Genomic DNA, 18582 nt, shown 5'->3' on the forward strand with positions numbered 1-18582 from the left:
GCCACTAGATCCCCCAACACCCCTTTGTTTCTCCCACCGCCAGTCTATCATGCTTCTCGTGAGAATATAAAGAACCTCTAGACATCCCACAACCCATCATCTCGATCTAGGCCTCCGAGGCAATGATCCTGTCTGCCTCTTCCGTCTACATGACGATTTGTGCGATTTCCGTGTGTCTTGATGCGAGTCAACGCGCTTTATGCAGTGATTGATGAAAACAAAAAACCGGCAAAAAAAATGCAAATCTTGGTAACAAGAATCTGGTGTATTGGGATGGCGATAAGCAAAATGGAGCAACCAGCAAGCCAAACAATCGCTTGCCATCCCCCGGCCACTTCGTATCGTGCAGTTGACAGCGGCCCCCTCGATTCGGAGCATGCAACACAGCGCAATCCCACCAGCGTAATAAGAACACCACGCTTATCGGAAGTTGTTATCGAACCGCTTGAATGTGTATCCAATGAATGGCAAGCTCATCTCGGGAGACTCCTCGACCACCGCCGGGATGCCCTGGCGGGCTTGCTGGACAGCCTGCGCCTTGAGGAGGGTCGCGTTGTCGGTCTGGTCGATCTCGTCGGTTGGGAAGTAGGTGGTATCGATGGCGGACGTCAGGCGAGGCTCGAAAGGCGCTCTGATGCGACGCAGGCTGTCGAACTCGACACCCCTGAAGAAAGAGTGGTGCTTGATTTCGTGCGCACCTCCGCGGCCAAGACGGTTCTCGGTGTTGCAGACCAGGCTATCTTTTGTCAGTACAGTACGAGGAGTACGGGTTTCCAACGCTCGACTTACCTTCTGATGAGGTTCTCAGCCTCCACACCAAGCTGGATGTCGTCGGGGAAGTACAGGGTCTGTCTCCAGTTCACAATCTTTCGGTAGGTGTCGTGGCTGTCCTCGGCGCAGAAGGGAGGCCATCCGACCAAGCACTCGAACATGATCGTGCCCAGAGACCACCAATCGCAGTCGAATGTGTAGCCGTGGCCGGTGAAAATCTCGGGAGCAATGTAGTCGGGGGTTCCTACGGTGGAGTAGGCCATCAACCTTCTTGACCGACGCCAGTCGTTGATCTGGGATCGGTTGCTGACGGTAAGGTTGATCTGGTCAATGGCGACCGAGTTGCGGTCGCGCGGCTTGTTGGAGCGGCCTTGCAGCAACTGTTGGTAGTAGTTGTTGTCGTGCAGGCGGTTGAAGCCGGTGGAGAGACCGAAATCGGTCAGCTTGACGTGACCGCCGCGATCCAGCAGAATGTTATCGGGTTTGATATCACTATTCGTGTTAGCTCGGCGGGCTCACCACCCCAGCTGGCGATGGGCTGCGCAACTCACCGATGGATGAAACCCAGCTTATGGACTGCCTCGATCGCGAGAACAATTTCTGCAATGTAGAAGCGCGTGATGTCCTCGGAAAAGATTTCGTACTTGATGAGCATCGTCATCAAGTCTCCTCCCGGCAAGAACTCCATCAGCATGTAGAGGAAGTAGGAGTCCTGGAACGTCGTGAACAGCTTCACGACCCAAGGACTGTCCGACTCGGCCAGAATATCTCTCTCGGACCGCACGTGGGCAAGCTGGTCCTTCTTGAACATCTCCGTCTTGATCAGGGACTTCATGGCGTAGACCTTGGCGTCGGCCTTCTTTTGGACCAGCTTGACCTCACCGAAAGCGCCCTTACCGATGATCTTGATGGTATTGTAGTTCTCGGGCTTGTCCTTGGTTCGCAGGAAACGCAGGTATTGGCCTTCCTTGCGGCCGGCCGTGGACCAGATCTGCTCGCGTCTTGACTGGTTCTGGTTCGGCTCGGAGAGCTTGACCTCCATCTCGCTTTGTCTGTACGGCAGCATGGTTAGAATGGGACGTGGCGGCACAGCAATTGGCGTTTCTTGACTCACCTCTGGTTGCGTTCCCGAGCACGCTTCACGCTGTCCTTGAAGAAGTCGGAAGCCAATTGGGTGCACTTCTTCTGGTTGTTGTTGGCGTTGGGGCCGTACTTGTCGTAGTTGCGCTCGGGGGCGGGCGCAAAGGCCTCGACGGGAGCCGCAGGCTGGACGGGCAGAGGAGGCGTGGCATAGTGGCCGTAGCCGGAGGGAGTCTGGCCCGGGGCGCCGGCAGTGCGAGGTCGTTGGGCGGGAGAGGGGCCGCGAGAGCCGTATGGTGATGCCCGGGCAGCACCGCCTAGGTTCTGGTGAGAGAATTGGTGGGCGAGGCCGATGTTCGGATCGTTGGTCCCCGGGGTGTTGGATCGAGGCTGGTAGGCAGCATTGTAGTCTCCCTGGGCCTGAGGGGGATATTGGCCCTGGTGTTGTTGGTTGGGCATGAAGTAGCCAGAGGGAGCGTAGCCAGTGCCGCCGCCGTACGACTGCGGCTGCTGCTGCTGCTGCTGTTGAGCCGGGTGCTGCTGCTGCTGCTGCATGCCGCCTGGTTGTTGCTGCTGTTGCTGTTGCTGGCCTTGATGAGGGAAGACGGGCTGGGGAAAGGTGGAGGGCGTGGTGGGATACTGTCGGTCGCCGCCGGGAGCCAAACGATCGTTCCCGATGTTGAGATACAGGCGGTTATTATTGCCCTCCATTGTAGATTTCGTTCGTGACTCGGGGGACGCGGTGTGTGGGTAGGGGTTGCGCAGGCTGTGCGGTGTCTAGCAAAGTGCCAGTTTAATTGACAGTGCTATGGTCAAGCGGACCGTCGAGAAGAGGCAGCGACTAGACGGCGGGGGGGAGGCAGCTAAGGAGTAGGGAAGGGTGCAGCCGCGGTGCGCAGGGTCAAGGCGGGAGTTGGATGGATCGGGGTCGTGCCCCGGGGCGGTGGTCGAGAGGAATAGATTGCGGTGGGCGGGCTGTATGGATGGTAGGTCCTCGTAACCCACTGGGACTTTGCGAATAGTAAGTGGGTGGTCCTAGTGGGAGGAGGGATGGAGGCGGGCAGCAAATGGCATATGGGGAGATGTTGATTTACCTTTTTGACTGGTGTCGAGGGGTGAAAAAGGGCTAGGTAGTTATTTTCCTCTCACTAATGAAAGGGGGGAGGGGGAATCTGTCGATAAGGCGCGAGGTGGCGGAGAGGGGCTTTCAGGCTTTAAGGGGTAATGTTGCCCCGTGCCAGGACGATGATTGCGACAGCGACTGACTGCCGGACGAAGCTAGGTAGCTAGCCGTCAGTGGTCGGGATTCTGAGGCGGCGGATTGAGACACCTCGTGGCTTGAGCAAGACGAGTAGTGGTGAGGTAAAGTGCGTCGAGGAGGGAGAGAAGGGAAGGTCAAAGTCACGAGACCGGGCTGGATCTGGATGGCGGTGGTCGGTGAGCGGGCGTTGAATCCCGAGATGCTGGATCCAGGTAGCTAGAAGGACACACACACACAGCACGCACACAAGCACACAAACAAACGACGACGACGATGACAGGTCAGGACCGGATACGGTAGGGTACAGAGGCGGTCGAGGGGTGGTCGGTCCAACAACGAAGGCAATGCTTGTATCGAGTTGAGTGGGAGGAGGAATTGGCCAGACGTGGGACTTGAGACTTGGCTTGGGGCCTGAGAGTTGGGGTCGGTCTGAGGATGAGGAGCCTTGGCGGGAGCGACAAGGAGGAGTAATTAGGAGCAGTAACTAACTAGGACAAGTAGGAAAGATGGACGCAGAGAGGGGAGAGGAGCACCGTCGGCAGTGAAGCGGAGTGCGTGCAGCAAATGCAGCGGGGTGGTGCCTCAGTGGGTGGCTTGAACCTCGGACAGCAGACAGCAGACAGCAAGCAGCGTCGGGCACTCACTCACTAGACACATTTTCACGCTCTGCAGCAGCGTCGGAGCAGCTGGGTTTCTTTGCATCCATCCATCCATCCATCATCCCCTGGCTTTGCCTGGCTTGCCCGGACTGGACGAGACCAGACGAAGAAGACATGACACTTGGGTTCAGGGACTGGGCCGCCTCAGGGGAGAGCAGATGCTGGGCGTCGCGGGGCCTGCTGGGCCCTACTGGGCCCTACTGGGCCTTGCTGGACCCCAACTACCCCTGATATTCGAGCAACGGCGGCATATGAGTGGCTGGGAGGCGTAATGGAGTGGGGCAGGAGCTGCATTCGCTTCAATTCCTCCGCCGCATCATCTCCACTTTTGCTCGAGTGCCCTGGCCCTACGAGACATGAAGAATACTCCGTACCAGGTCGAGATATTTTGCCTGCCTTGCCACGGCTGCGTGCACTAGGTAGGCATTACATAGGCGTGAAGCTGCGGGTGTCGGCCGTGTGTGCTTGTCGTTTGCCATCCACTTCCAGCACAAACTCGCCCATCCTCGCTGTAGTTGGCACATGGCCGGTTCTGCACCGCACACTCTACCTAGGTACACTGCACTGCACTGCATCATTAGTCCCTGGTCCTCCTTCGTCTCCCGTCACCGTCACCGTCACCGTCGTCCGGGTGGGCCCATTAAATGTGCGGGGCCGACGACGAGACGAGGGAGGGCGAGGACGAGGAGGAGGGGCGGAGACAATATTTCCAAGCACTGGCACTGACACTGGCGCTGGCACTGGCACTGGCGCGGGATGCTCAGGGACAGGACAGGGCAGGACAGCTTCATCCATCCTACTCGCTTAACCCAGCCTGCCATTGCGCGTGGAAGCCCCCCTCCCCCCCCCCTCACCGACTCTTCGGCCCTGAACAAACCTTCAACCGCGCCAGCCCACTTGCTGCTGCGTGTGAGCCTTGAACCCTTCTAGCGGCCGGGCTTTAATTCAACCAAGACCCTTCACCTCGCCGTGGGAGACGGTGAGTTAGTTGGCTGGTTGCTTTCGGCCCGCCGACCTCACCTTGCCAGTCCAATTGGAATCGCCCACGCACGTATGAAATACGAAGAACATCCGAACAGCTTCCCTCGTGGCATCCGGTGTCTGCTCACCTCGGAATCCTTAGATAATGACCTCTCCGCCCCCCGGAGTCCATTCCTTGCACCTGAGGCCGGGAACTCGGCAGATGTAGACAACCACCCCGTTGCCGTATTCTGTCTCTGCCGTATGCTCTCTCTACCATTGGCTTTTCAACTCTCTCTTGCTAGTGTCCTACATCATCTTGGATTCGTGCCGAATGCTATGTCCCGGGGGAGTTCGGATGGCTGTAAATAACCCTTCGGCGTCGCATCACTTACGCAGCCCGCTGCTCAGTTCCAAGCATGCCCAACCCCTTGTCCTATATTCGTCTCTCCGTCGCCATCTCATCCTGCTCGCGAGCGCACATCGCTTTGGTCTTCTTGCAGGCTCCTCGGCCGACGACGCAGTGAAGCGCATCGTCCGCAGCCATACTCCAGACCGCAGCTTCTAGCCCGTCCATTTCTCGCAAAATGACCCGAAGCACCACCCACCACACCCAGTAGCGTGGCTCCTCGCCACGAGGCATCGCGGCGGCCGTCTATACGGCCGTTACACCGACAGCAGGCAGAGCAGCACAAGCTTATCCGCGGCGCATGGCAGCGTTACACCCTCAGCCTGCGGTCCGCACACATCTCACCCCTGTCCATCAGCCCTCGCCTGCGTTTCAGCACCCACTCGTGGCGGCCGCTTGGCCCGCGGTTCCCAAGCTTCTGTTCACAGCATATCGAGCTCTTGCCGTCGCAACCTCGTATGGCGCGCGCAGCTCGTGACGTGACGAGGGGAAAGGAGACCGTACGCACCGCCACGCAATGCTTCGGCCGGGATGACGAAAGTTGGCGGTTGAAAGATGCCGTAAGTAAGTAGGGCTCGAGTGACGCCCTGTGCCCGTGTCGGATTGCCCCAAACATCCATGGGAAGCTCCATTTTGCACCTCTCCGTCGCCGCCCAATGGCGGCATCTCAAACCGGCCCCTCCGTCATGCAGCGTCCTGCCATCGCGACTCTTGGCCGGTGTTCTGCAATAAAGGTCGATCATGCATCAAGATCTACCATCGACTCCCCCGAGATCGCCATATCATCTCCTTTCCTACACTACTAGACACTCCCGCGTGGACCTCGGCGTAGCGTCCCGGGGCCCAGTCGGAATACTTCAATTCATTCACCTTCGGGGTTTCGGTGAGCGGACATGGCCCCATTGGACGGAGACGCCGCCGAGTTTGTCCTCGAAGCTCACGCACATGCCAAACTTCCCCTGCCAAGCACCCTATACGGGATGTCATAGTAGACCTAAAATAAGATAAATAAAATGACAAAAAAAAGAGCCGTGCCTTTGAAAGCTCAAGACCGTGGTGACAGCTGGGTACGTACCGGTCCACGCATGTTCTAATCCGCATTAGGAAAGCGGTCAGGTGGCAGCCGGCGCCATACCGCTTGGGGACGGGAGTAGATCCGATAATTCGGCGAGGAGCTCTTATCGCCAGCTAAAATTTCCAAAGCCTCGTTCCCGTCCCGGCCTCGACGTAGACGTTTTGGTGGCATTGCGAGCGATCCTTCACTCAAGCGCACCTTCCGTGGGATGCAGTACTGACTTGTACGGATCTACTGTCACATCTAATACCCGTGAGGACCTGAAGCAATCATGGCGGACGTAAAGCCCACGCCGCCCGAGGTAAGCAGCCGTCCCCACCCCTCCCCCCTTTGGGATGAGATGGGACATCATCACGACCGTGGCCAAGCTGACAATGTCTTCTCTTTCCCAGGCGCCCGCCCCGACCCCCTCCCCCGCGACCGCGACCACGACCACCACAGCGGCTCCCGCCGCCTCCGCCGCCGAGGGCTACAAGGCCGCGAAACCGAACCCGGTCTGGCAGATGATGGGCCTCCGCGGCCCTCCCAAGCGCCTCCCCTCGCGCAACTGGATGATCTTCCTCTCCATAACCGCCGTGTGCTCGGCGGCCGTCATCTACGACAAGCGCGAGAAGAAGCGCGCCACCGCCCGCTGGGCCCGCGCCGTCGCGCCCCTCGCCAAGGAGCCCATCTCGAGCGCCTCGGAGCTGCCGCGCAAGCTCACCGTCCTCCTCGAGGCGCCCCCCGGCGACGGCCTGCGCGTGGCCCAGGACCACTTCCTCGAGTACGTCAAGCCCATCCTGGCCGCCTCCGGCCTCGACTGGGAGTTCGTCCAGGGGCGCCAGCAGGGCGACGTCCGCGCCGCGGTGGCCGAGAAGATCCGCCGCCGCAGGAGCCGCGAGGAGAGGCCCGAGGTCGAGCTGCTGCCGACCGAGGAGAACCTCCGCGACGCCGTTCGCATGAAGAACGGCATCACCGAGCCCGAGGGCCCCGCCGGCGACATCGTCATCGGCAGACACACGTGGAAGGAGTACGTCCGCGGCCTGCATGAGGGCTGGCTCGGCCCCCTCGACCCGCCGCCCAAGCCCGAGGAGCCCCCTAAGCCCGAGCCCGAGACGGCGGACGCCGCGGCGGAGGGCGACGAAGAGAAGAAGCCTGAGGAGCCCAAGGAGGAGGAGAAGAAGCCCGACCGCCCGCCCCAGCCGGTCCCCCACAACACCACGGCCGACTACCAGGCCTCCCACCTCCCCGTCCTCATCCCGGCCGAGTTCTCCCCCTCAGAAGCCATCCCCTTCCCCCACCTCCTCGGCTTCGCCGGCACCTTTACGCGCATGCACCGCTTCCTCAACCGCCGCTTCCTGGCCGACGACATCGGCCGGCAGGTCGCCGCCGCCTGCTTCGCCGCGTCGCGCGAGTGGCGCAACGAGTCGTCCGAGAACCCGGACCAGCCCTACGAGCAGCAGCGCGTACTGGAGGAGGAGGAGGCCAACTGGGTCAAGAGCGTGTGGAAGATTGACGAGAAGGCCGACGAGGAGGAGAAGAACAAGGAGCGCATCTGGATCTCGCCCATGGTCGCCGACCCGCGCATCGTGGAGCGCATGCGCCGGTTCGAGATCCGCCCCGAGGACGAGGAGCGCGCGCGCCAGATCGTGGTCCCCGAGGAGGAGGTCGAGGGCTGGATCAAGGGCACCGTGAGGTCGCTGGGCCGCTGGGGGTGGCAGACCATCAAGGGCAATGAGCGCAAGGGGCCCAACGTCGGCGACATTGAGGAGTAAAGAAGAAAATGTCCACGTTGCTGAACACCCAGCTGTTGAAAATGAATGAAGGAGGAAGAGGAGGAAGAGAAGGAGGAGAAGGAGGGGGGTAAAAAAAAAGGCTGTATACCATCTCCAACCCCCCCGCGCCGATGAAGACGCGGCGGGCTCAACATATTGTAATTCTAGCTTGTTTTTTTATTTTTGGCTGCATGAACGGGCGCGGGAGGCATTATAGACCCAGGTGTCCGGCTAGCCGTCGGCCTCCGCTTGAGACGAATATTATTGTACCACTCCTCTTTTTCTTCTCTCTTTCATTCGTTCCTCGTTCGTCCGTCTGTCCATGTCAATGCCGGGAAAACACACATCGTCGTGAGTTTACACGGCTCGCTTGGGCTGACCGATCCATCCTTGGGTCTCCAGAGCTGGAGCGACCCTCCCTCCCCATGTCACACGAGAACCACCTGCGCCGCTACGGTGACGCCCTACAGTGACTGACCACATCAGCCCCTCAGTCATCATCCGAGTCGGAACCGTACGCAACAAGCCCCAACTTCCCTTTCGCCGGCGCCGGCGCAGGTGCTGGTGCAGGAGGGCTCCCCTTGTGCTTCTCCTTCTCACCCCCTCCAACCCCCGCCGCACTCTTCACCTTCACCTCGCCACCCTCCTCTGGCACCTTCTTCTCACCCGCCGCCGCCGCCGTCGTCGTCTTCTCCCCGTCAGACTTCTCCCTCCGGACCCCGAACCCCCTCCCCTCCTTCTTCCTCCGCTTCCTCGGCCCAACAGCCCACTCCTCATCCCCCGCCACCGCGCCGCCCGCGGTCCCCGCTCCTCCAGCAACGGCTGCCGTCTCCCCAGCAGAAGGAGAGGCCGCCAGGTCTCCCCCGTCGGCCTCGTCGACGGGCCTCTTCTGGTTCTGCGCCCTGCGGAACGCGGCCAACCCCTCCTCCGTCTCCCTCCTCACCCTCTCCTCCTCCGCGCGCCGCGACTCGCGGACCTCGTCGAGGAAGTCGATCTCGTCGTCGTCGAGCGGCCGGAACTGGTTCTTGATCTTGTTGGCCTCCTCAAAGGCGGCTTGTTTCGCGGCTGCGGAGAGCAACAACGTTAGCCCAGTTTTCTCCTTCCCCCCCTTTTTCCTCCTCCTCAAAACACCCCATTCTTTTCATTAAGGAGAGATAGAGGGGGCGGGTGTTCTATTTCCGATGGTTCTATTCCGAGAACTCGGAAGGTTCAGTGTGTAAGAAAACGGGTGAGATGAGGATGCAAGTGAGATGGAATCATCCCATCAAGCAACCACATTCCCTCGCCGCTCCTCCTCGTCGGCCCCCACCCCGAAAAGAAAACAAGGGCCGCTTCTCAGCCCTGGAACACGACTCACCTTTGTTGGCCTCCAAGATGTCGTAGAGGCTCTTCTCCCCGCCTTCGACGCTCTTGATCCTCGCCTCCTCCCGCCTCTTCCTCTCGGCGTCGAGCTCCCGCTGCACAATCTCCCACTCGGCATTCTTCTTCGCCGAGGGGCCCTCGCCCGCGCCGCTGGCCGTCCTCTTGTCGTCGTCGCCGCCAGAAGCAGCAGCCGCCGCGGCCACGGCCTCCCCCGTCTCGGCGTTGATCGCCCCGGCCGACACGAAGCGCGACATTGAGTTTTATGTCGTCCCTTTTTTTTGGGGGGGGGGTCCTTCTTCTTTTCACTCTTCCTCTATCGTACGCGTCAAAAGTGTGCCTGCGTATGGTCTCGTCTATGGTTGTCCCGAGATTCCGTGCGATCGTTTCCTCGTCCCTTCACTCCCTCGTCCTTGCGTATATCGCGGCGGCGCCTTCACGGTTGAGTTAAAGAAAGAAAAAACCCTCGAAACCCAACAGAACCAGAAAATGCTGCACCTGCCAACGGGAGTTGGAACAATAGTTTCAAATAATTGAATAGAGATTGTCGCTGTCGCGGTGTAGTGGCGACGGGCCGACCAAAGCTAGCATATCCGTCCTCAACGGCGCTCGGTGAGGGTGAGGGTGACTGGGTGAGTGAGAGTGAGGTGTGTAGGAACAGACGTTGCGTAGTTGACGAATCACGGTGCTCATAGAAACGGCAGCAGGGTGGGGGCGGTTCCGTTTTCCCCGTCCACGGCTCACTTCTCCGAACATGGGATCTTGCTTCGGTCACACGCTCGCCGGCCTGCTGCAACCAACTCATTTCATCATTTTCTTAACAGACAATACCCTAACATCTCACTCGGAACGCCGCGTAGGTAGACAATTTGTTGGTAATGCTTCAAATATTTTGTATAATTTTGTGTTTTTGTCTAGGACTGCTTCTTCCAATACTTCAGTTGGGCTGTTGATCAAGCGTCGCCTTCTTTGTATGCATTTTGGCATCTTCGCTTTTCCATTCCAATCTCATCATTTCCTGAGATGCCCAATATCCATCATCCAATCCTCCTTTTAATATTGACAGGTCACAACTTGCCGCGAGGACTACAAGTGCTGTCCATGCCAGAGTGTGGCGGAAGCCTTGCTCGGCAGTCCCATTGGCTTTTTTCTCCAAATAGGAAGTCGTCATGACCACATAAAAACCCACAAACCATCGCCGTCGCTTAGGGGTGCAGCCCGCATTATCTGCTACCCCGCCTCCTGAACATATCGTTTCCCAGTGCCGTAACGCTTTCTAGTGAATGCCAACTTGACATGAGAAATAAAAATAAACGTCTAAGAATGTCATAAACAATAACTCAGCGGGTTCAGCTGCGGAAAGCCATCGAATCCGTCAACCACAACAAGTCAACGACAAAGGCCCCCCACACGCCATCCACTCAGGAATGCGAAAAAAACAAAGAAAAGAATAAAAGACTCCCAAGCCCTTCACGGAGGGGTCACCTCCCATTTGACCAGTGAAAGCAATGCAGAACACCTCTCCATGTGATCCCAATTTTTTTCATTCTCGCGAAGCAAAGCAAATGCCCGCGCATAGCCCGCCGGAAGAGCGAAACATGATCCATATTTACCTCCCGCTTCATGCGTCTTGTTTCCTTTTTGTGGGCGCAGAAGCAGCAGGCATCGAAGAACTCGAGAACCTCAAGCTCAACGTTTTGGACCAATCGACTCCGTGAATGTCGCGTTCCAAGCCATAGAAGGAAAGCCGGCATTGTGCCGGGAACGGGGTGAATTACAACAAAAACAAAACGATCTCCTCGGCCTACAACATAAGAAAGGGCGCAAGTAGAGGAATGTTGGTTGTCCGGTGTCTGTCGCAAGTTGCGCCAATGCTCGTGCTTTCGTGACCAATAGTATCTCCCATTCGTCGTGTGAGTGTAGGGAGCTCTCGGTCGCGAGTCGAAAGTGTGTCGAGGCGGTCGAGCAGAAAGGGACACCATCGATTGAGACAACCACCACTACCGCACCAATACAGAGGATCTATCGACAAAACTCCAGGGGAATCGCAGGGGTCGACCACAGAACGCCGGTGATGAAATTTATCCGTATACCAAGGGAAAGAATTAAAGAAATATGTCATTAGGGGCTGCCGCCGCCGAATCGTGGCCATCCGCCTCCGACGCAACACGGCTTGGGAGATCAGGGAAGATCTGGTATCAAAGCTAGTTGCGCGCGGTAGGTCGGAGGCGTCGAAGTAAGCCCGTGGGCCCATGTCGTAAAAGTCGAACGCCGACGTGGGGTCCGTTCGGTCAAATAACCGCTTCTTTCGGTTTCTCGTCGTGAGAGGGTATCTGAAGAATGCAAATGTATCGTTCATGCCAGAAAAAAAAAACAAGCCCGCGTCTCCGGTGACGCTAGGCCTCCCAAACTTTTCCGATAACAAAATTTCCTTCCAATTTCGTCGGGCGGTCCATGTATTCCGCCAGATATCGCGATGAACTCAGCCCATAACAGGCTGTCCGAAACCGGGGTGCGCGAAATAAGCAGGCGGCTTCACAGCAGGACCGACGCAGTTAGCGCAGCTGCACTCGGCAACGCCATGCTCCCACATCGTTTGTGGGTAGCCGTAGTGGCCAGGGTACGCCGCTTGATTATGGCGATGACCATAGTAGTTGTGCGACGGCTGCTGGTAACGACCGTTCCATTGGGCGCTGGCAGCTGCCTGAGAGAACCAGTCATTGTACCGAGCGTTGGCCGAGGTGGCCGAGTTGATGTACTCGGGGGTGCCGTAGCCCGAGTCGGGGGGTGTGAGCGGTGCTGACTGCCACTGCCAGTTGCCGTAGGCCTGGTGGGCCAGCTCGTTTCGCTTGATGGCCTCGTAGCGCTCGTATTCAGCCGCCTGCTGCTGAACGAACGTATGGTAGGCGGACCGTCCACCATATCTCGTGATGCTGGTGTCGATGGCGGGGACAAGCCTCTCGCGGTTTGCCCTGGCCGTGGCCTGGTCCTTGAGGACCTTCCAGTCATCCCAGCTGGTGAGCCAGGCCTTGTAGTCCGCGCTGTAATCCAGGTTGACGTACAGGCGCCAGCCAGATTGCTCCAGCCACTCGTGTTCCAGAGCGTTGAGCTCGGCGACGGGAATACCGCTCACCTCAGACCAGGAGCGGTTCTGGAAGGTGTTGTCGTCCAAGAACTTGCTGCCGAGCAGCAGGGACACCGTCAGCATGCGCCAGACCTGGCCCTCGGGTACCGTGTACGAAGGGTTGTTCTGCTTGAGGGTGTTGACCCTCTTCGCCAGGTAGTTCATGCCGAGAAGGATGGTGCTCTTGGGCAGCCTCGTCGAGGAGAGGATCTGCGAGACGAACTTGCGGAACGGGGTCGTGACGGCGGTGCTCGACAGGGGCATGACCACACGGGTTGCCATCTCGGCAACAAACTCGGCCATTTGGTCGACCTCATAATCGAGGACGGCACAGACGCCTCCGGGCATGATGGCGGTATTGGAAGGAGTCCGACGAAGATCGTGAAAGGACCTTTGTCGGGAGGGGTGATTGCTCGAAGTGCCTTGATGGAACTCGGAGCAACTGAGGCAAGGGCGCGACGTGCTAGCTGTAGCGTCGAAGCCGAAGGAGTCGAGATGCCGGGTGGGTGAGGCGGGTTGGTGACACTGTCCTAGTAACCGCAAATAGCCATCAAGGGTTTCGTGATGTCGACTGTAAAATCGGACGTCTGAGGATCGAGTCGAGGAGAAAGAATGCGGTTCGTATCGGCCAGTCGTTGACGGCTCGAAGACCCAGGCAAGATATGTATCTTCGCAGGAATGGATACTGGAGATAGCTGACTCGAAAAGGTATGCTTGAACGGAGAAAGGTCGTCGGGCGTCGGAGAAGATCCAAGGGCCACGAGACGGGACGAAGAAAGTCGTGCAAAAGGGAAAAAAGGAAAGCCGCAGCTCTATCTTGTTTGGTGAATAGTCAGCGAGAGTGCCCTGGAAGCAGGAAAACTTGGACTGTCTGTGCTAGAGTCTGATACACAAGCTTCGTCGAATGATGCGTCAAATGGTGGCGGCCCGGTATTGGAGTGCGGAACGGCTGGGAGACGACGGGGGCAACGGCCCAAGAGAAGGGTATCCCCTGTGGAGGGGGCAAAGCAGCGTCCGATATGCACCTCCAGCACACCAAAAACAATCGAACCCTGCTTGGCCTTCGGCTTCTGGAGCGGTGGGTGTGCGTTTGGTTTGGAGCGAGTTGATGGGTTGGGGAGTGATCAGGCCCGTAGCATTTCGGCGCGGCGCGTCAAAGGTCGAACCAACATTCGTCGAAAGGGGGTGCGGTTTGGGGCGAAATTCGGTCGACAAAAAAACAATTGGATGAAGCTCGTGTACCAGACCGTGTCACGACTGATGGAATGGCATTGGACACTGCAGGATGGGAGTTGAGGCTTACCTTGTGCGGAAGGGAACGTTGGACGGATACGCGAAGCCGAAAGGACGGTGTTGACCGGTCGGTTGTTGTTGGCTCAGGATGAACTGCAAAACAACCCGACGTGATGGGGTTGAGCGGACAGGACAACGGTAGTCGGTTCGGCTACAAGATCGCGAGGAGGGAGGACGAGAACCTGAATCCTGGGTGTCGACAACTCGGATGGGAAGATCGTGCAGAGTCGAGGACGGTGGATTTCGTCGTGATACGGCGGATTCGAAGGTTTGAAGATGGGGAGAAGAGCACGGGTTGGGGGAGGGGAGGAGGGAGAGGAATAAAGACGGAAAGGAAGAATTTCGAGGAGTGAAATGGACAGGTCGGGTTGGGAGAGGTGGACGGGATGGAGATGGGGAGGATGGGGATGGGGGTGAGGATGTAGAAAGTGGAGTGAGGAATGCTGGCGGCGTGCGTGTGAATGGAGGCGAGGGCGAAGGGTGGAAGGTACAGCGGTTCGTAGCGGGTAGGCAGGTGGACAAGCAAGGTAGGTACGGAGTGCGAGAGGTACTTTTGGGCCGGGCAAGTACCACAGCAGCCAAAAATGGAGAGGTCGGTACCTGGGGGGACAGCGGCAGAAGGATACCTGGGAACCTCACTCAGACAGGACAGCCCGACAGCAAAAGTGGATTACGAGCCAAGCCAAAAGGGAAGGGGAGAGGGAAGGGGAGAGGGTGAGGAAAAAATAAAAATAAAGTGAGAAAAAAAACCCCTCTGCACCTCACACACGGTAGCACAGCACAGGCAACATCACCTTTTGGTCACTAAAATAAAATAAAAAAGGGGACCGTCAAGCCGGACAGAGGTACCTGGACAGTGTTTTGCGCCAGCGAGACGAGACGAGTGGAGGACGAGGAGGGAAAGGGAATAATGAGTGGAGGGATCAAGGTAGGTGGCAGTAATTCGAAATGCCCTGGCCGCCGCCCTACTCCCGGCCTGGACTGGACTGGTTCGAGGGACTGGGATGGGCCGATTGGGGGAGGAGGGGGGCTTGTGACTGGGACTGGGACGGGGACGGGGGACTGGTGCAACAACATGAATCTGGGTGGCAGCCCTCCTCCTCGTCCCCCCGGGTTCAGGTACTTTGTTGCTTCGGTCATTCAGGTGCTGGACGTGGAGACGACAGGGTGACTGGCTTGGACAGGACAACGCGCTAAAAGAAGGTACGGGGGTACTTCGTCATTGGGTTGCCCTGCGTTGAGTGGGAGCTGGGTACGTACCGACGACCCCGTTTTAGGACAGAGGGCGGATGGTTGAGGACGAGTTGTGGGTTTCAATCTTCAGATTGGATGTCAAAGAGGGAAGGGGCGGTTTTTTTTTTTGTCGACTCCACGCCACGACGACACCGCTCATGCTGGGAAAACTGGGAGACTGGGACATGGTCCGTCATTGGCTCTGCTCGGCGCGGCGATGGGTCATGGAAGGTGCTGCCGTGTGTGGGTGGAGGTCGCAGGATCCTGGTCGACGACGGCGGCGGGCATTCATTCACTCATTCACTCACTCACACTTGATCCGCCAGTCCAGCCAGCGGGCACTTTTGGGTGTGTGGATGGACGGATGGGCGGATGGTTGGTTGGCTGGATGGGGGGGTGAGTGACGGGGTAGGAAGGAAACACCGACGGCGTCGAGGCCCAGGTACTCTTGGTGCTGCACACGGGAGGATACTCGGGAGTCGAGAGTCTCGGTATGAGTAGGATGATTACGAGGACAGGACGGACACGACACGAGCTGGAGAGCGCGGTATGAGCAGGAGCAGCGCAGGAGCAGGAACAGGCAGGAGAAGGAGCAGGGGCAGGAGCCACTTCCGGGGGAGGAGGCAGGCAAGCGCGCCGCGCACATAGTAGGAGAACGCAGGAGCGTAAAGTGCAGGAGCAACCAGGAAGGGGCAGCCAGCAGCACCGGCAGCAGCACCAGCCCAGCACCAGCACCAGCACCGGCAGCAGGAAGGAGACAGGAGGCACTGTAGGAAGGGGCAGGGGTAAGGGGGCAGGGGGGGTGGACACACACCACCTGCAGCATCGCACCTGCACACCTAGCGTTGCAGGAGCGCTACCGGTTTTTGCTGCTGTTGCTGTTTCTGTTCGCCGACACTGCTGGCGGGCAGGCTGCACCAAAAACGGCAAGGAAGGAAGAAAGACAAAAAAAAAAAAAAGGCCCGTCAGGGTCAACGCCGGCTCCACCCTCCCCTCTCCTTCCCTTCCACGTCCTTTGCCCTGCCCTCTTCGTGGCCCCGTCCTCCAATGAAGACTTCGAGGTGGATCCAAAAGCAAAGGTCAATGTGCTGCTCTGATTGGCCTGGTGTCTGCGAGCATGCCCACGCTAAAACGCGACCACGACACATCAAAAACGCCGTCGCGGAACAGCCAATGCGCCGGACAATCACCACCGGCACAGAGAGTGTGAGTCCCGTCGTCACCGTCAGTCTCACACTCACACACACTGCACTGTGATACAGGCACGCTCTGTTCGGTGCATATGGCGCCCGCAACACCAACGTCTGCCGTGGCAACACTGAGGGCTGGAAATACTGTCAGCCAGGGGCATGACAGTCTCTGCAGGCGTACCTTACGCATCTCCACGTCGCCCAGGTGAGGGGGGAGAGGAAAAGCAAAAACTGACAGAATCAATAGGCGTCGGGATAGTGACAGCTCACTGCACCCTCAATCTGAATCTTTCGTCTCCATCCAGTCAGTTTAGTCAGTCAGCCATCCCTCATCTGTACCGCGGTACGGATTTACAGCAGTCATTCAATAGTCTGCGACTGGTCTACCAATCTACCATTGACCTGCGCCCATACTACATACACATGGTACGGAGTACACATCCCAGGTCCACGTCCACGTCCACGTCTTCGTCCCGAGTCTTCCACCCAACAGCCACCGCCATCCATACCACACACCGGGGCGTGGCCAGGGGGGTCAGCAAGTCATCAGGCGCTCAAGAAAAGAAAGAGAAAAATCATCGTTAATGGCGGTTCGGCTCTAGCGTGCCCTGGGAATGGGATGACCCAGCCTTCCGAGGCTTCTAGATGTACTGGAGAGTATTAGGCTAGCCTTGTGCAATTTGTGCCAGTCGCCTGTACCTTGCATACGGGCAGGAAGCCTGGGTTGTCGCGGGTAGAGCAGGTACTTGAATCAACCCGCCGTACTGGGGCAACCTGCCTGGTACCTTTGTCCCGTCACTACCGCACTCCGTGTGTACTGGATACATTGACCGCTGACCGCCGCCCTCTGTCCTCTTGCATCTGCCTCGCCCGCCTTGGTCCGGTCCCCTCTTTCCTTACGCATCACCGCATATCAGCCCGGGGGGCGGCGCGCCAGCCAGGCAGCCCAGCACAGCACAGCACAGACCAAACCACCAGGACCACCCAGCAGGCAGGCATCGACCGGCAACACGGACTCGCACCCACCAAACAGTCTGCTCTTTGGTCCTCTGCTTATTTCGGGGCTCGGCGAATGGCAGCCAAAGGGCAAGGGACAGTCTGAGTCGGTGGACTGTGCCCATCATCCGATCTGCTGGGTGATCGCTGCGGCCCAGTCACCAAGGGCAGTGGCAGTCTCACTCTGCCTTTGCCGACCGAGTGAGCCCAGTCACCCAAATCCCAGGCTATGACGACGGCATGCACCCAGCAGCACCCACTCACCGTCACCATACCGGTCACTAACGCATTGTGCACCGCCTGACGGATATTGACCGTGATGAGGCGAGGCGAGGCGAGGCGTCCAAGACGTCCTATCCTCGGCCTCGCATTTGCCTCACCTTCGCTCCATTACTGTCGCCTTCTCCCACAGGCCCAGAATGACATTGACGCATCATCGCATCCGATGAGCCCCGGCCCTGGCCCAGTTGATCGGCTTTGAGACTCACATACCTAGTACCGCTGGAGAGCGTCGACTGTGCTCGAAATGACCCCCAAGCGGGAAAGGAGGCCAAAAAAGTTACTTACACCAGGCGAAGGATTCAAGGTACAGGTGTCCCGTACGTCAATGTGCCCCGTTTTGCCTCATCAAGACGACGCACCTTTCATGAGTGTTGGCTACCCTGATCAACATTTCTATCAAACATGGTAGCCGGTGCTAGGCCGCTTCGGGTTGGACAGGCGATCACGCTTGCGAAAAACACAAGAGTACAATTTTACGATTTCATTACACCAAAGATTCGATCCTGCACCTTGACACCTCGGATAAAACGATGGATTCGTCTAGGTCTAGCCAAACGCGGTATTTTGGCATTTTGTTGTTCCCGCAACAAGGCCCAGCACGCCGCACTGGAAATGAAGGTACATGCGACTTCATGACCTGTCAACCTGAAAGTTGGATGAGATTGCAGCGGAGAAAGAGAAATACCGCACGCTCCACTCCCCAAGACACCGTGCCATCTACAGTGTCCAGACAACTCTTCCGACAGTTCCATCTTTTAACGGTACCCCTTGAGGGTGATTTGGCATCGGCAACGGTTCCACCGACCAAACATGACTGGCACAGAAAAACAATTTCTCACGCTGCGCATCGACGGACCACACACACATACGACACCCGACAACCAACCGCATGCCCGCTCACAGCCCTCCAACGCCGTCGTTCACACACAAACCAAACATCCGCCAGGCTTCCCCAGGCTTCGCTTTGGCGACGTGACCTGCCCGGCGCCAGCCCTGGCGGTGCCCGGGCTCCCGGCTCACGCCTAACGGCTCACCACTGGCAGGGAGGCAGGTTTTCTTCTGCCACTGCACTTCAAACACCGAGAGCCAGGCAATCCGGCCAAGACCCAAGACTGGATTGTGGTCGCCTGGCATAC

At 58.2% G+C, this 18582-nt stretch overlaps 4 protein-coding genes across 4 annotated transcripts; 1 reads left to right on the forward strand and 3 right to left on the reverse strand.

Annotated features, from left to right (window-relative positions):
* Positions 1-420: 420 nt before the first annotated feature.
* Positions 421-2562, reverse strand: EsH8_I_001445 (serine/threonine protein kinase CBK1; the record flags this gene model as incomplete). The annotated part of the gene is made up of 4 exons (XM_083268858.1): positions 421-736; positions 790-1263; positions 1323-1823; positions 1886-2562. The coding sequence occupies 4 exons, from the start codon at positions 2560-2562 to the stop codon at positions 421-423; spliced, it is 1968 nt and encodes a 655-aa protein (XP_083119296.1).
* A 3924-nt stretch (positions 2563-6486) lies between these two features.
* Positions 6487-7969, forward strand: EsH8_I_001446 (Tim22-complex subunit TIM54; the record flags this gene model as incomplete). Its single annotated transcript, XM_083268859.1, has 2 exons — positions 6487-6516; positions 6608-7969. 2 exons carry the CDS (start codon positions 6487-6489, stop codon positions 7967-7969), a joined length of 1392 nt encoding a protein of 463 aa, XP_083119297.1.
* Positions 7970-8459: 490 nt separating this feature from the next.
* On the reverse strand, positions 8460-9585 carry EsH8_I_001447 (N-terminal domain of NEFA-interacting nuclear protein NIP30-domain-containing protein; the record flags this gene model as incomplete). The annotated part of the gene is made up of 2 exons (XM_083268860.1): positions 8460-9034; positions 9327-9585. 2 exons carry the CDS (start codon positions 9583-9585, stop codon positions 8460-8462), a joined length of 834 nt encoding a protein of 277 aa, XP_083119298.1.
* Positions 9586-11810: 2225 nt separating this feature from the next.
* EsH8_I_001448 (cyclin family protein) lies at positions 11811-12800 on the reverse strand (the record flags this gene model as incomplete). The annotated part of the gene is made up of 1 exon (XM_083268861.1): positions 11811-12800. One exon carries the CDS (start codon positions 12798-12800, stop codon positions 11811-11813), a length of 990 nt encoding a protein of 329 aa, XP_083119299.1.
* Positions 12801-18582: the final 5782 nt, after the last annotated feature.

The sequence above is a fragment of the Colletotrichum jinshuiense genome, chromosome 1 (genome assembly GCF_051148585.1).
Source record: "Colletotrichum jinshuiense chromosome 1, complete sequence".
Classification (NCBI taxonomy): Eukaryota; Fungi; Ascomycota; class Sordariomycetes; order Glomerellales; family Glomerellaceae; genus Colletotrichum; species Colletotrichum jinshuiense.